The sequence below is a fragment of the Clupea harengus genome, chromosome 5 (assembly GCF_900700415.2).
Source record: "Clupea harengus chromosome 5, Ch_v2.0.2, whole genome shotgun sequence".
In the NCBI taxonomy this organism is placed as follows: domain Eukaryota; kingdom Metazoa; phylum Chordata; class Actinopteri; order Clupeiformes; family Clupeidae; genus Clupea; species Clupea harengus.
In genome coordinates, this window is record NC_045156.1 from 23,634,522 (window position 1) to 23,652,041 (window position 17,520).

Below are 17,520 nucleotides of genomic sequence, written 5' to 3' on the forward strand. Positions count from 1 at the left end.
CTGACGACATGTAGCCTTACAGTAAAAACAAATCTTCATCTATGGGAAAGATTTGATCTAAACCGCTGTGTTCAAATACAAGTAGTACATCAGTGTAGACCTTTATGTAATCTTTATAATGGTATTAAGCATAATTTCCCTGAATATAATTCAATCAATAAATTCAATCTATTCTTGAAAATAAGTCTGTATACACACGTTTATCTTGTTAAAATGCCATAGTGTTGTGATTTTGTCATAGAATCCACACAAAGTTATTATATATGTTGGAACGTATTTTTTTCAAATACATCGACCCTTAGGTTGGATTTATCATATGTGATATTTATGTACGATACCTATTTTCAATTTACCCTGATAACGAGTGAAAGGAGAGAAGGGAAGAAGGGAAAGAGATGGAGAGGGGAGGAGAAGAGAAGAGGGTGGAGTATTGGCAGAAGGTGTGGTTGGAAAGTGCCTTTGCTCAGAGGCAGAGCCAGAGTTCTCCTGCTCTAATTGGCCGCGGGCGCACTGACAGACAGCCGCGTCCCGCCCCCCCCCGTGCCACTCCTGGTGGTGTTGCATGTGGCCAAGTGCAGCAGGCAGTTTCTGAAGTCGGCGCGGAGTGCTGTGAATCCCTGCTCGAGCCACCACCACTCTGCAACACTGGCAAAGAGAAAGCCTGGGGAGAGAGGGAGCGAGTGAGAGGGAGAGGGGGGAAGGAGTGAGTGAGCGTGAGCGAGAGAGAGAGAGAGAGAGAGAGAGAGTGAGAGATCCTCACTGTGCGCCGGGTCCACATTTGCACGATGGCATCGGATCCGGGGCTGCTGCTGCTCGTACTGTGGACTATATCTCTCCAGGTTCAGGGCTCCAGAGACACGAACAGCAATGAAGGTAAGTGCCTCAGAGTGAGCCTGCTCCGCCACAGACGCACAGCGCTGGCTTCTTCTTGTTTTCTAACGCCTACAGGATGAGACTAATGCAAAGGGGTTTTGTTTGATTGCCATGCATGCAAAATTGGGAGCAAGTTACCTACCCACACAAACACACACATGCACAAGCTTACTTTCAGAATTTGGGAGCTGTCAAACAATCCCAGCTCTGTGTTCATCTGGTCAGACAGTTTTGATGTGAGGGAAAAGGGTGTTTGAGTGAGTGCATGTATAGTCTCCATCCACAGAGAGACACATGCTCACTTGTGTGTGTGTGTGTGTGTGTGTGCCTGTGTGTGTGTGTGTGTGTATGTGCGTCTTAAAGTTCATCCGGGAGCAGCGGGAGCTCCAGGGGACGCTTCTGGGGCTTGTGTGAGAGTGTGTGCGTGCAGAGGGCTGCCTGCTCTGAGAGTGCCTGCACGCAAAGCTGCTCCGGCGGCGAGAAGCGATCCAGTGCCGTGCGTGCTGTCAGCCACCTCTGCTCTCTCTCTCTCTCTCTCCCAAAACACACAGGACAGAAACAGGCAAGCAAAGGGGAAACAGCACCTGTGTGCCGTCCTGCTCATGTGTTTTTTTCTGTACCGTCTGTGTGTTAGAGCAATGCGTTTTATTGATGTGTCAATATATACATATATGATTGCATGTATGCATATGTTGTTATGGTGAAGATAGTCATTTTTCTCATTCTTATGAGACGCTGCTGGCAGCATGTATACCGTTATTCTGTTTAAGGAGCTCAATAGCACATCAATATGTATGTTTGGCAAAAATGACTTGGCCCGCTTATTTGTTATGTGAAATGCAAAGAACAAATACATTTCATAGCCCACTGCTTCGAGGGACCAGCCCGTGTGCTGTTTACCTTCAGGTGAGCAAGGACAGACAATGTTTCTCACCTCGGTTGCAGTCGTGCAGGATGTTTGTCTCTCCCCTCTTCAGACCCAGATAAGCTTCATGTGTGACAGGGACGTGTGACTTGTCATGGAGCTCTTAAGCCCGTGACACAGAGTGACCCAGGCTGAGCTGTCTGAGTGATGGGTCTGGCTGCTGTTGTGTCTGACATAGTCACACAGGGGCGGAGATGGGGAGGTGGGAGAGGGAAATGAAAAGCTTACAAAGGGCACCGGGTAAAAGGGCTGGAGGACGCAGAAGGTAGAGAGGTAAAGAAACAGTCGAGTAGGCAGTGCAGATAAAGACGCAGGTCGAGGGCAGTACGGGTGCATAGGCAGGTGAGATGGTGATGTAGATAAGTAGCCATTAGTGGGCACCCTGTGTAGGGGCAGTTGAGAGGGCAACACTGGGAAATAAGAGGGTGAGAGGCCAGTGTGAATCAGCATGTGAGTGAAAAGGCATGCTGGATGCAAACATGCAGATAGGAGGAACTATGGGTAAACACATGGGCGCAACTGGCTATTTATCCCGTCCTGACATTTTGAACAGACGTAGAGTAAAGGCACTTTCAACTCAGTTTGAACTTGGAAATATGTCTGATTATAAACATGATGTCAATCTTAAGAATACACTGAGCAGTTTTGCAATTGTGATGACGTCCCAGACATGTCAACCTTGAAAGTGACAGAATGTAACCTTTTGTCAAGAGAAATCTATTTACTTGGCAACATTGTTACATCAACTTCACATCAAAATTGACACGTGCTGACATAATGACAAATGACTCAAAGAAGGATCAGCCTTTAGAAATGTTAACAGACATTTATTTCAGTTGTCACTGAGTCTTTAAAAGCAACCTGAAGGTAAAGTGTCAAGCCACCATGCATCATGAACTCTGGTGCTGTCTTAATTTAATGCATTTGTTTATCTGCTTATTTGTCTATTTATGGACTGATCAAATATCATAGCAAATATCGTAGAATAAAAACATAAAATTAAGGTGATGCAAAACAACAGTAACTAAATAATTTAGAAATAAATGTGTTTACATAATGGATGCAATTGATTAACCTTCCATTTTTTTCATGGCTCTTAAATTATTTAATTCCATTCATGCCAAACATTCCATTAAAATAATTTGCACTCAGTTATCAGAACCATAATCTTTCAAGAATAGATAAGTAATTGTTAAGCCTCTGGTTTGAGCAACCGTGTTTATATTTGTAGCCATAGACATCACAAAGCGAATGGAGTTGCTATAATGTTATGCACTGCAAGAGTTCAAAAGTTCATGTATGGCTGTTTAGACTGTAGACTGGCTTTATTGTCATATTGAACCATTTACAGCTAATGCAGTGCATAATGAGATGAAACCACACTCCTCCAGGACCATGGTTCTACATAGAACCACACAGAGTCACAGAAGACTACACAGAGTCACAGAAGACTACACCAATCTCCAGAGGACGACATAAAGTGCATGTTTTCTAACATGTACAAACAGTGCAAGACAGTACAAAATGACTAAAACAGGACAACAGGCACAGTAAAGGACAGTGCAGCGCCAATGATGGTTCATTATTAGTCATCATGAATTAAAGATTAAAGCTGCAAAATTGAATTGACCTAATAAAGTGGTGCTTCACAGCTATTGGAAACATTCTGAGCTTAGACTTGGATGTCTAAGTTGTATCCTTCTGTGAATTGCAGCACGAAGGATTCCCTTCTCAATGCTGATTTTCAGGCTGAAAGATGAATACACAATGAGTCCATTTGCCTGAGATGAAGAAGGGGCAGAGGGAAATAACACATGGTGGGATTCATTGATTAATGGCTCTGTAGTAAGCATGTTTTACCCCTAGCAGAAAACACCTCAAATACATGCTCTCCTGACCAGAAGACAAATGGCTCCTCTACCTCAGTTAAGTGGCGACGCAGATAAACAACTGATGAATAGTTTGACTGACAAGGCTATTTGAGATTGTCTTATATCAGTGAGCAGCTAGCTTAGATTGTCATTTTCATGGAATGCACAAGAATGATCAGCAAGGAGAAATGTTTGAATAGCTACACCATGGGTATGATACTGATCCCTGTGTTTGCACCTGTGTCTCTGTTCATAGTTATGCTCATTATTTCTTTTATACAGATTTTCCTATTTGTAATCAATATGCTTCTGAATCATAGATATAGCATCACTTGCCAAAGGCTAATTGGTATGAGTTGAACACTGTAGAGGTTCTGTGGAATGTAGCAGCGAGAGCTAAATGAGTACCTCTAAACTGTGTGCTTCACATGATGTGCTGATGTATCCCGCCACTGTGTTTTTGATGAGCTATTGTTATTGGGGGAAAAAAGTTACTAAAGGCCTGTGATTTGCTTTTTGAAGCAAAGTTTTTGACCTCATTGCTTACGTGTGTGGGTGTGTTTGTGTGTCTGCGTGTGGGATATTAGTGGCCGCTATGGACATCCAAAGGGCTAATATCACATCTCTTTAACAGTTCTGTCTGATGTACTGACAAATGTGCTGCTATCTGTTTCAATCTTGAGATAATCACTCAACAGCTAATTGCTTAAAATTCTTGATATGTATGGAGGGGATTTTTGCCATATTTTGGCCTATTTTTGTGCAAGAATTGATAGATAGAGAGATAGAGAGAGCAAGAGATAGAACATACTGGTATAGCAATTCAGTGACTGTAGTTTCACATATTTTGGCATGTATAGGACAGTGGCAATGACATTTTTGATTGTGTTTAAAGACATCTTCATTAGTGTGTGGAGCGCTTCAGTGCTGAGTAGGCTCTGTTGTATTAGGATCAGTGTTCCTGGAGAAATATGTGCCGAGGTGAGATTGGCCCATGCCTCCCCGAGCAAATAAATAAATAAGGAGCGATGGGCACGTTTGGGTTTTTATCTCAGTGGCGAGGAGCAGCACCAGAACAGGAATGAATAATGCAGGGTTGGGAAACACATGTCATGTCTGTGGGACTGCTGTTTTGATGAGGCCTAACAGCACATATGGATATTCCTGCCTTTGTTCAGTCTGTTGAAGAACAGTGTGCATGCGCGTGTGTGGCGGAGAGAAAGGGAGAAGAGGAAAAAAAGACAAAAGCGAAAGAATAACTAACCCCAGAGCAAATCCTTATCTTCCTCAGGAGAAAAACAGTAATTATGATGCTGCGTTCGAAAAATCTCTGGTCCTCTTGAGTTTTCCTGTGCGTAGTGAGCTGTGCATGTACATATATGTGTGGGTTCGTGTGTGTGTGTGTGTGGCCAAAACACTTTGTAATTGGGCACCACTATCCCAGGGTTCAAAAGGGGGTTATGCACAATTGCCCACTCTGCTCTTTGGTCTTGCTTCTGCTCTTCCTCTGTCTTCCTCTTCCTCCTCCTCTCCCTTTCTCTGAGCCCTCTGCCCTGCCTGCTGTTGGTTCAATCTCTCCTCTTGGTCCATCGCTCCTCCTCCACGCTGTCTGTTGAAATAGCACATGAAACTACACAACCAGGAAGAGGTATAAAAATAATAGCTATAAATTAAATAATGATTGTGTGTGTGTGTGTGTGTGTTAGCTGCAGGTGTGCGTATGGCCAGCCTTGGTCTGTTTCTGCAGTGTGTGACGGCAGTGTCCATGACTTGCCAGTAGTGCATGCTGGGAACTTCCCAGCCACACTCTTGCTAGGTGTGGTGTCACTGCTCTCGGCTATGTATAGCCTTGAAACTTTGACACAGAACTTTACTATAGTAAATATATAAATACCTTAATAAATAAACATTGGGGTTCTTTTCAGCCCATTCACCATGCGGAAGAACAAGTACAGTATAGTCAGTGCACTACTATTTCACATGATGCATAGTCATAGTGTAACTACAGGTACGAGGACTAGAATTAGCACAGGTTCTAACACTAACATAGTCGGACCTTAAGTTATTGGCCCATTTCAGTTTTTTTTCGTTGGAATAGATGTGACCCTGGTGATGGCTTCCCCTCTGGCTGATTAATCTCATTCTGAAGCTCCAGGTGACCCTGAACCCTAATTAGTAGTGTAGCATCTTCACTTCTTTTTTCTGCCTCTTCTTTCCTTTTTTTTACCCCAAGAATTTTCAGTCCACCGTGCCCTTCCTGGGGGAGCTACTGCCAGCGTTTAACACCAACAGCAACATTTCTGCTGCTTTTAGCTGTGTCCCTGATTGTGATTTAGTGATCAGGAGACTCTGTCTGATCCACCGTGATGGATAGTTCCTCCCATTTTCATAAGGAAATAATACATTTTATGCCCCCATAATTTGCACATAAATCACAGGCCTAACATGATTAAGGGGGGCTGAAGGTGGCAAAAAGCTGAGAAGCAGGATGTTCACCTCTCTCCCATTGCAAACACATTTTCCCAAAGATATTAATATCTGCCATGCACAGTCATTACTTTACCAATAGCACTAACACACTCATAATGCGTTACACAAACAGCACAGAGGCTCGGCTGAGTGAGAGATATATGGAAAAATCGAGAGAGAGAGAGAGATTTTTTTTCAAGTCAGTTTCTCTACCTAATTAGATCCAAGATCATTAAAAAGAGAGGGAATGTTTTATTGGGAAAGGTGGAAAATGTATTGCATCCTCTTGCATCAGTATTCACAGTGTTAGTAAAGAATGGAGGCCCGTTTGAAGTTACAAATGGCAGAACCCACAGTGTAATGGGTCTAATCAGAGAAGCTGTAACCGCTGAGGTGGAGACTGTGTCAGGGAAGACAGGTTTGACCGAAGAAGCTCTGTCAAGGGTGTCAACCCTTGGCCTTTTCCGACATCAAGTAACGACTAAAGTCAACTTGGGTACGCCCTCATTGTGACAGTTTTATTTATTATTTCTTGACATTTTTCATTCACAGCACGCTTCTCAAAAGACATAAGACTAAAGCTATGAAATGCAGATGTGACAGGGAATCAGGGAATTTTGAAACGAAAATGAATTCCTTTGGCATGATAAGTTGTTAAACACATATTGAAGTATATAACGACAAGGACATTTGGAATTTTCATTTAGTACACACCATATGCATTTCCCTAAAGCATAAATGAAATGTAAGCACGATGGCTGAATGGTTAAATCATGCCTTCTCAGCCAACTACGTTCTCTTTTTCCCAGATGTATTAAGGACAATAACGAAAATAGGCCTGTGGCCAACACAATGACAGAAATGGAAAATTAAGACTTGCACTTGAGTGCAATTTTGAAATACAAATTGAAACATGATGGATTCATCTTTGATTGCAAAAGTGAAATATGCAATAATCCACTGAAATATGGAAGCAAATGTGCTTGCGTGATTTTATTTGAATGAAGAATAGAATATTACATTTACATATCTCTTATATTAAATACTAATAATAGCAATAGCAGCAAAAAAAATCTAATAACAGCAATTTTCCCCAATGTTCCCATTTCACTATTTTCCCTTGTCAATCTGTATGGAGTGTAAGACTGTGCTGTGCTCATCATTACTAATGTTCTGTACACAGGGAACAAAATGGCCAAACCTGCATCTCTAGCCATTCATTTGGTCGCCTCTTCTTAGGTCACTCATTGAGTTACATCAGCAACTGCACTGTACTTTTGGTTCTTTTTGTGTGAAGATCCAATACTTGATCTATATTAGGAAGTCGATTCCAACAGGCACCAAACAATATACAACATAGAGCCCACATTGGAGGCAATACAATAGTTGCTTCCTTTGTACCTTGGATCACACTGAAAAGAATGGGATATGAAATGCCACATCACAGTAGAGGTTAAGTCATGCTGTTACGCTACATTGTAAGACATCGACATATTTGTTCCATTTATTTGCTTACTCTTATTGCTTATCCAGTCACATTTTATCAAACGATGGCAAAACAAAATATGGTGGCAATATGTCAAAGCCTCGACAACTTGTAAGCCTCGTAAAGGCTGTGTATCTGTGCAACCAGGCATATTGCATCACATGCCAACACACACACACACACACACACACACACATATGAACACACACACACACACACATACTCATATATATTCAGTTTTTCCTGCCTGACTGTCACTCTTTGTCAGACACTTTGCCCACACACAGGCACACAGACATGCGCACACATAGGCTATACACAAATGTAATCCATTATCTGATGAGACTTTCCTCCATGTCAGGAGCTTAGTGCCGATCCAATCTATGGTAAACATCAACACAGACGAAGAAATGCGTTTCAGCGCTACAGTTCAGTGGGCTCCATTGAATGGCAAGCAAACAATACAGCCATTTACACAGATTTATACAGATTAAAACAGTATCTTGTGGAAATGGACTGTCAAAGGGTGGAATTTATCCTTTCATGTGCTGTGACGCTTCATTTTCGTCCATGGACCAAGGAGAGGCGATTACCATGAGTGACTTCTAAAAGCATTTTCCCTGGAGGCCAGGAATTGCTACATAGACACCGGCATTCCATCAGATGACCGAGTGCATAGATGAAATGAAAAAGGGACGGAATGGCGACACTGCTGTTCCAGAACATTCCGTTAAGCCTGAACAGGGTCCTGAACGTGAGGAGGAACACGCTAAATAAATCATCTTTTTTTGTCATTAATTGATGAGAAATGTAGGCATTGGTCTCCAGGAATGAAAAACACAGGCAAAGTCTGGAGCTCGAGGAACTATGGGAGGAAGATCATTTGAGTTTCACCCTGGTCTGAGGAAAGCCGTCGCTGGCCCTGTCCTACTGGACCTGTCAATAATTCACAGTCAGCGTTGGGGGATTTCACTGCCCCGCATCCTAGACTAAAGGCATATCAGGGACAAAGAAAGTTTGAAGGAAAAATATCAAAATAAAATTAATATACCACATGGGTGCTTGCTGAACTGATGAGATCCTTTTATCAGATGGAAGGTGTTGATGAAACACTATCAGTGGATCATTGTAAGAAAATGGGAATTCATTAAGGCTTCTCATGAAAAGCACTCTCAGTAGTCGTTAGTGATTAGTTTTTGATAGACCTTTTTGGGCAGTCAAGTGGTTATTTATTTATTTATTTTTTTAGTAGTTTTGTCATAGTTTTGTGGCTCTGATGCACACAGCCCCCGGTAGCCCTTAAAAATAAATCCACCAAAATTGGAGCACCTCCTTTTCAAACTAGATCAAAAGATGACATTTCCTGGATAGCTCCGGTGTATTTTGGGGAGCATCAGGACACGGAGTCAGCTAGCATCCGTCGTTAGCGCATGCCGCTGCCAAGCGCCCTGCTCAGTGAGTTGTGGCTGGTGGGTGCCCTCTTGGCGTACCGGCGTTATAAATATCTACACACCCAGCGTGTGCCGTGACACTCCATCAGCAAAAACAGGAGAGAGGTGCTCCCTGAGGACCGCAGACACTGATGCGCTCCGTCCCGCTGCTCCCCCGAGGGAGCTTCCTCCTGCCAGCGCTACGCAAGACGCACCCACACGCTACGCTAAGCTAGCACGCCATGCCAGCGCGGAGCCATGCAGCTGCAGCATACTCAGAAGTGCCCACACTTCAGAGTACAGGAAAGTAGATGTTCCATAGAAACAGCTGCAGTGTGAGCTTGCCAGCAGGTAAGGGGTCTGGAAGAGGAAGGCAGAAGTAAGAACCTCTCAGCATTTGGCAGAAAGAACAGGATGTTTTAGGGTTTTAAGAGACAGATCCACAGGGCACAGGCAAACTAGGAATCACTGCCATATGTTGCAATGTATTTAACACAAATGAACATAGCATTACGTGATAAATTGAGGACACAAAACACAAAAGGCATCATTAAAAAGATGCTACAAAGGACATAACATGACATAATAATATTATAGCCACAGTATGCAGGTAATTTTTGTGACGTATGACCATTTCACTTGACCACTGTGTAAAGCTTAACTTGGACATAAGGACAGTGTACATCTTCTCTGAACATGCTCACTAGCCCATGAGCCACTAATATCATGATCTGTCCATTTAATCATCGTCCCCCTCCACAATAAATAATTTATATGATTTTAAGAGGCACGTAATCCCGCCTCCGTCCGCTGACAATACACACTTTCATTATGTCCAGATTGAGGAGACGTGTGTATTTTGGGCGTAATGTGCAGCATTTTCCTTTTTTTGTCAGAAAACCTCGGCGAAGGCTCCCATGGCAAAGTGACAGTCATTAGAAGTTGATGAAATCGTTGAAGGCATCAGACACAGCTGAGCGCAGCTGGCTGTAGCTCCACTCACACCCGTGTGTGTGTGTGTGTGTGTGTTTTTCCTTAATGAAGCCTCTTCATGTGCCAGCGCAGCACTGCTGTCCTCAGCTTCCTACTGGAGATGAATAATGCAGATCTCTATAGCAGATATATAGCCGGGCCGTTTGATAAGGAGATGAAAGGCAGTGTGTTTGCACATGCTATACACTTTGTTTGGTTTCCTTCCCCCCTTGCTAGGCATCCTATTGACTACAGCAGTATTGTCAACAATCCGTGGAATCAGTTCTCTCTCTAATTGACTTCTGGAACTGGTTTGCAAAGCCCGCTCGGGCACTACCTATCATCTGGGCTCCATCACAACTCTATTAGAGGGGCCACCTCTAATCACTGTACAGTATTGACTCAGTTTAATGAAATGAAAGGAAAGGAAAACTGGGAGAAAAAAAAGAAAACACTGAAAAGTACAACGGTACAGATACGTTTTCATATTCTAAAGCAAGTTTTGGGATGTTGTACTGAAGGAGCAGACATATTTTCTAATTCTACAATATTTCCAGAAGTTACTCCCTTTAGTGTTTCTCTCTGGGTAGCGCAATGTCAGCTAATCGATCAGGTCTGATGTGTTTGGTAAAACGATCCCAATTTTAGATGTAAAGCTCATAACTCTGGCTTCACAATTGTATTTGTTTTGTGTGTAATTATGAACAAGAAAGAAGATCCAAGCACAAAACTCATTTTTCAGCACCTCAGAGGATAGAAATGTTCAATTTATTTGAACTGAGAGAGAGTGAGAGAGAGAACAAACTAATAAAAAAACATCTCTGCTGCTTTTCAAACTCATACAGGAAGCACAAAGCTGAAATGGAAAGAGGACATTTCACAACTTTACTGCTCATTATATTCCAAAGTGTTTGTGTGTGTGTGTGTGAGTGTGAGCGTGTGAGTGTGAGTGTGTGAGTGTGAGTGTGAGTGTGTGTGTGTGAGTGTGAGTGTGTGTGTGTGTGTCTATGAGAGAGAGAGAAAATAAACAGGGCGGGCAGCATGAAGAGTGAGTGTTTTCACCTGCATCCCTCGGACCCATTGGTCGGCAGTGGGCCCCCGCAGGCAGCACACTTAACTCCTGGCCCTGGATGGCCGATATTTCAGCTGTGTCACCGGAGACGCACTGCAGGCGATCTCCTCCAGTGACCCGCGCCGAGGCCCTCCATCACTCCATTCATTTGATACATGTTCCCCTGTGACTGGCCAGAGGACGTGGTGGAGATGCTGAGCGCATTCAACGTGGAGCGAACGTACATTTTCTCTCCAGACAGGGTTGCAGAGCAATGGATCTTTCCATCCCAACGAGATAAACACTTTGGTACAGGTCTGATAGGAAATAACATGTGTTGCATCGAGAAATAACATATATATATACGGTCTAAACAAAGAACACCTCGTTCTACAACCTCAGCAAAAATGCTTTAATAATGCTTTAATTATACATTATCCTCTGTGACTTATACAACGCTGATATTTTGAGCTGACTACAGAAAAACTCTCACTTAGTCTCTCTTTCTTTTTCTCTCTACGGGTGTATCGTACACACATACACAATCAAACACCTTTTATTGTGTTGAGATGTCCTCAATTGGTCCATGTGTGAGTAATGTCCGAGTCACTACTATTGGCCTGACCGTACCTAGAGGTGAGCACTCCACAGAGGACAAGTTCATGCTCTTGGTCCCAATGGCTGATCATATCCACAGAAGTCTCTAGCATGAGACTGTGAAATCTGAGGACTTAATGACTAAACCGTCTCTATGTTTAATATCTGTCCAGCTTATACCGCAATATTTGATGTCAACAAAACGTAATGGAACATGCCATCGGGGAGTAAAATAGAGGAAGATGTATTATAGAGCGGAAGCTATTTTACCTGCGTAAAATACAGCAGGGTATTTTGTGGAGCATTCGGTTCAAACGAGCCACAAGTAATACACAACATATGAATGTACGGCTGTATTACTGGCACAGTGTTCTATGTCCAATTGGTACAACACTTCACACATTGTTTGTGGCTTTAAAAACAAAAAGGACATACACATTTTTGTGATCTTGCATCTGAGTTTCCAGTGCTTCATCAATTTCCTCATGCCGATGAAGAGCGGGGCAGGAAACTGATCAATACTGAGTCAAAGGAGATAAATAGGCAGACTGTGTGAGGCCGCAGACAGAGAAGGAGGGAGAGAGGGAAGGAGAGGAGAGGAGGGAGGGAGGACGGGAGCGTGAGACACCTGAGGCTTGCTGACCTAATGCCCTCATCTGCAGCCTTCTGAAATTAGGAGAGCCATCACCATATGCGCTAATCCTTCCTATTTATTCCTCCCCTCGCATTTGCCTCCACTATCTCTCAACTCCCATCTCTCCCTCTCCTCCCCCCCTTCGCACTAACATCCCCCTCCCTCTTCTTCCCCCTCTCTCTCTTCTCTCTTTTCCCCCCCATCTGCATGGCTAGCGTGAAGAGAGCAAGAGTAGGAGAGTAAGACCTGAACATCTGACGTTTGAACAAGAGACTCTCCTGTGTAAACACAAGCACCTTGATGAGTATCGGCATGGCAACAAACACTAATGTCTGCTAATGAGGGGTGGAAAATGTGAGAGAGGAGAGGACATCTGTTCCAATGGCTCTTGATGTTCCTTGCAACGTGTCTGGGGGAACCTCTCAGGGAGAGTTTATTTCGTCCTCTTCCTCCGTTAGCTGGAGAAATACACCTCATATATACAGTGGGTGTGGCTCTTGTCTCCCTCTATCGCATACCCCTGTAGTTCACCGTATTGCGCCCAGGGATGTCCAGGTTTCAATTGCCTCATCTTTCCACACTGCGTCTTCATCAGGTGTCTGCCGTTCGGCTTAAGGCCAGATGAACAGACTCCTCCTGCTGCTTATGCCAGATGGGCTCTTAACAAAATACCCAACAACAATGTAATCTAAACAGCTCAGTGATAGAAGAGGATATGGCCTTCAGCTATGATGAGATAAATAAGCAGTGCCGAGGCGCACGGAAGGATTCGTCCCCCGGGTGTCTGCTCCCACGGTCACCTTGACGTGCCCCCAAAAAAAGCTGGACTCCCAGTGTTAGGCTATCAATAAATAGAGGGAGAGTCCTACCACGGCCTGTCAGGGATGAAGTTGGGAATATTTCATCACGCTAAATTTAAGCGTCTCGAGAAACAGCAGAAAGACACGTGAACAGTGCTGCGGGGCTTTAGCTGGTGATCAATGTCGGCGTCACACTTCGGAGCCAAACGACACATTGATCCGGCTGTGAAGGACTTCGGTGGGGATTGAGAGGCGATTAATCAGACAATTAGAATGTCACCCGTCAGTGTTCCCTCGGCAGCATCTGAGGGACACGAGTCAGTCGATCGCTGCTGTAAGGCAGAGTAAATGAGATGCCATGAAAAAGTCCTGTCCTACCAGCTCTCATGGTTTACCGACAAGGGTCGCTGAAACGAGTGTACTTTTGACCACGTGTCGACCGCACGTGGCTCAGAACATCACTGACATAGGATTGTTTGTGATGTTTGTTTGTTTTCGTTATTCAGGGCGTAATATTTTTTTTCCTTTGTGACCACCTCAGCATGAATGCACCTGACTTGATCCTTTGCCTTTAAAAATGGTTTCTCTCTTCTGTTGCAGTTAATCTCCTCGACACAACACTGAATTCAGGAGACTGGGGCTGGCTGACGTACCCATCACATGGGGTAAGACTCTCTCTTCCTGTTTCATATAAACCCTTTCCATCAGGCAGCACAGTGGAATATTTTCTCTGTTCGTTTTTGAAACTCAGCATCACCACAGAAATTATTCAGTCGGAAAAATGTGCATTTAAATTAATCAAACTGGCCTTAAAGGCTGAGTCCACGATTCGGTTTCAGTTATGCGAACCATTGTTGATATTTGAGCTCAACAGCCAATCAAAATTACATCCCTCACTTCCGTGCTCCATAAGCACGGTGTCGATTGGCTGGGATAGTTTATGGCTCGGTCTGAGCCACTGTGTTTGTTTGGCATTTACCAGGACTGTGTATGAACACCAGAGTTTATTTATTGAGCACAAACACTGAACGAACAGCGAAAGGACCTTTTGAGGAGCTATAAAAAGGGTGTATCGGATTAGAATCACAGTCCTCTAGAAAATACACAGCAACAGGTTGAACTTTATCAGGGACCATTATTCTGGCAAAGCATGGAGCTGCAATGGCATCAGATTCGAATCAGGTGGGATATCGGAGTTCTCAGCAGAATCGGACAAGTGAGACCTATTGAACACAACGACATGCTGCGGCTAATCTATGTGCTTACAGTCCTGGCATGAGTGCTTATGTCACACTCCGGTCTAATCAACAGATCTGCCTGAGCCAATGCCAATGCTTCCCCACCTTGCCAGGGGGACCTTCAGCTCCTGAAGTGTTTTGATTTCATAATAGAATTGTGGCAAATTACTTTAATTATTTCAATAACTACATACTAGATTGCCTTGCTTGAATTTTTAATTCGATGGGGGAAATAGTGCTCTCTCCGACGAAAGACATGCTATGCTGTGGTTTGTGAGACGCAAAATATGGATGGGAATGTGAGACTGTTGTACACTATCCCTCTCCCTCTCTCCCTCTCCCCCTCTCCCCCTCTCCCTCTCCCCCTCTCCAAGTTGTCAGTTTGACACATTATTCACTACTGGTTTCAACAGCAGCAGGAGAGAGGAGAAAAAAACAGCAGGAAGAGTGGAGAGAGAAAGAAAGAGAGCAGAAGAGGGGGAGAGAGAGAGAGAGAGAGAGAGAGGGAGAGAGAGGGATAGAGCTGTTGTCTGTTTTGCAGCTCCGGGGATAAATTAGCATATTCTAATGGAGAAACTAATGCATGGGGTAGTGAATTAGCGGAACATAAAGTGATCTAAGCACTGAACTGTCACAATTAGCGTGTGGCTGCTGTCAGCGGTGACGGCGGCGTATCCCTGCCCCAGCGAGAGGCGCCTTCCTGCCGGGCAACAATTACCAGCTCTCATCTGAGCACTGATGTTACCGTCACCCCACGGACTGCCACAGGGGACGAGGTGCGCCTGAATAAAATTGCTCGACGGTGGTGCCCCATCTTACGCGTCTCCTCCTAAGCCACAGGGGCTGCTCTCGGTCCAACCTTGAAAGATGCTAGAGGTGGTCGAAGACGGCAGAAATTGCATGTGATTGCCCATGTTTCCGTAAGGCTGCTGGCCTGTCCTTTTGACAAAGTGACTGACAAAACCACTGTTGTAGAGGGAGTGGTTAAACAGCATGTGGGCTTGTGTGTGGGGGGGGGGAAACGCAACTCTCAAGTGAAATCTTTTCCCCCAGAAAAATCAGTAACAACAGAACAGGTCTTGGATGACCTGGCTCTAGGGAATTGTCAAAGCGCCATGTTTTCCAACGAGTCCCTGCGAGATATTCCCAGCACACTCATCAGCCGCTTTGAGGATGCTAATTAAGTATTGCCAGTGGTATAGAAGATGGCTATCTCACCTACAAGAGCTTCACTGTGAAGTCAGACAGCAATAGCAGTCACATTTTTTGGACAAGGGACAATTTCCTGTGTAAGAAAACAGCTCTCCTTTTGAGCCTGCTTGGATCATCGCCCATGTCCTTTCTTTTCAATGGCAAACACGTCGTACAGCCTGGAATTAAAGCTGATTTTTTTTTGGAATGATTTGGAGTGATGAATAGGAATCGTTTTCATGATATCCACCTTGCTCAGAGAGCTGCAATTTGTTTTGGTTTGTAGCTGCATTAAAGGCAGACTGTTCTAAAATACATCCCATTAGAGATGTTTTCTTAAAAGGGCTTCTTACTGATTTGTTGTCCTACAGATTTAATAAGTACCATCACTGCACCATGATTTTTAAAATATGCACGGTATGTTACAGTTTGCATCTTCTAACTTGGAGCAATGTGACCCCTTTTCTGTGGTTTTGGTGAAGTTTTTCACTCACTTACCGTAATTTCCGGACTATTGAGCGCACCTGAATATAAGCCTCACCCACTGAATTTTTTAAATATAATTATTTTTAACATAAATAAGCCGCACATGTCTATAAGCCGCAGGTGCCTACCGGTACATTGAAACAAATTAACTTTACACAGGCTAAAATGAATATCAAAAGTAATACAATAGTGATGCATATTATTAGTTTTGCCAGTTACGATAAGTGCACTGTTGCTTTAAGAGAGCACCGTTGCAAGAGTCAATCAGAAGCTAGAACGTTAGGTTGAAGACAGTGAGATAGAAGAAAGACGCTAAGTTTGAAACCAGTGAGCTAAAGAACTTGAAAAGACTGGATTTGTATTGTTGTAAACTGTTTTGAGTTGTGTTCTGTCTACGCCGGTAGACTGTGGTTATTTTGACATTAGTTAAGTTATTGAGATACTGAGAAATCGCGTGGAGCTAAGCATCCATGCGGCTGCATCCATGCTAGCATCCTAGCTCCACAAAGCCACCGTAAACACAAAGACAGCGTATACAGTCACAGGTATCATAATCCATAAATTAGCCGCGTCGTTGTTTAAGCCGCGAGGTTCAAAGCGTGGGAAAAAAGTAGCGGCTTATAGTCCGGAAATTACGGTATACATATCGCATCATTAGTGTATTGCAGAAACGGAATTTTTAAACATGTTCCCTATTGTGTGCTAACTGCAGATTCCATTCGGGTTGTAGAGAGGTGAGCGGTAGCATATCATTAAGAATGAAAACAGTGAGAAATATGCAGAGCAATGCAAAGAGCACAACTGTGAGCATAAATGTCAACACAAACATGTGGGTAACAATAATTCTCCCGGGAGGATTTGCCAGAGGCAATGTTTCCGTTGCTCTCGCTGCATTGGCTCTGCAAAGCTTGAGTGTCTCAGGCATTGTCTTCAGACAGTGATGGATGACCAGATTTACTAGAGGAGGGTTCGCGGTTCTTTGGGATATTGACAGGCTATCAGAAATGACTGTTGTCAACAATGAAATGTTGTGTGTGTGTGTGTCTCTGTGGTCCATGTTGCCATGCAGCACCGTTTGTCTCTTTATGCTCCACTCTCATTGGCTGGGAGGAAATGCTAGTGCCTTTTTCCAGTGTTGTGCTAATTGCCTTTGACCTCTTCCCCATGCCTCAATGTCACACACTGAATGACCCTCAGAAGAAATAATGAAATAATGAAATAACAGATAGTGCTAAGTAGTGTGCCCTGGATTCATGTCCTCTTACCACCAGCCCCAACACACACACACACACACACACACACACACACACACACACACACACACACACACACACACACTCTCTCTTCCTCCTCTCACCTTTAGCTGGGGCTGGCTCTCCTCTCTCTCTTGGTCAGATGAGCGGCCAGACTGAGCGTCTGCGTCTGAGAGGACGGCTGAGTTGAGGGACTGCGGGCGAGTGCTGAAAAGGCCCGGGGTCTAAAAGGCTCCACAGGCGT

General features: G+C 43.9%; 1 protein-coding gene across 2 annotated transcripts in view; it reads left to right on the forward strand.

Moving 5' to 3' along the window:
* Positions 1-335: 335 nt before the first annotated feature.
* The window catches only part of epha8 (eph receptor A8), a 52,208-nt gene continuing 35,023 nt past the window's right edge, over positions 336-17,520 (forward strand). For both annotated transcript variants that reach the window (XM_031568214.2, XM_031568215.2), the window contains exons 1-2: positions 336-873; positions 13,709-13,773. In XM_031568214.2, the coding sequence (XP_031424074.1) occupies positions 786-873; positions 13,709-13,773 (153 nt within the window). In that variant the 5' untranslated portion in view covers positions 336-785. The remainder of the gene's footprint in view (positions 874-13,708; positions 13,774-17,520) is intronic.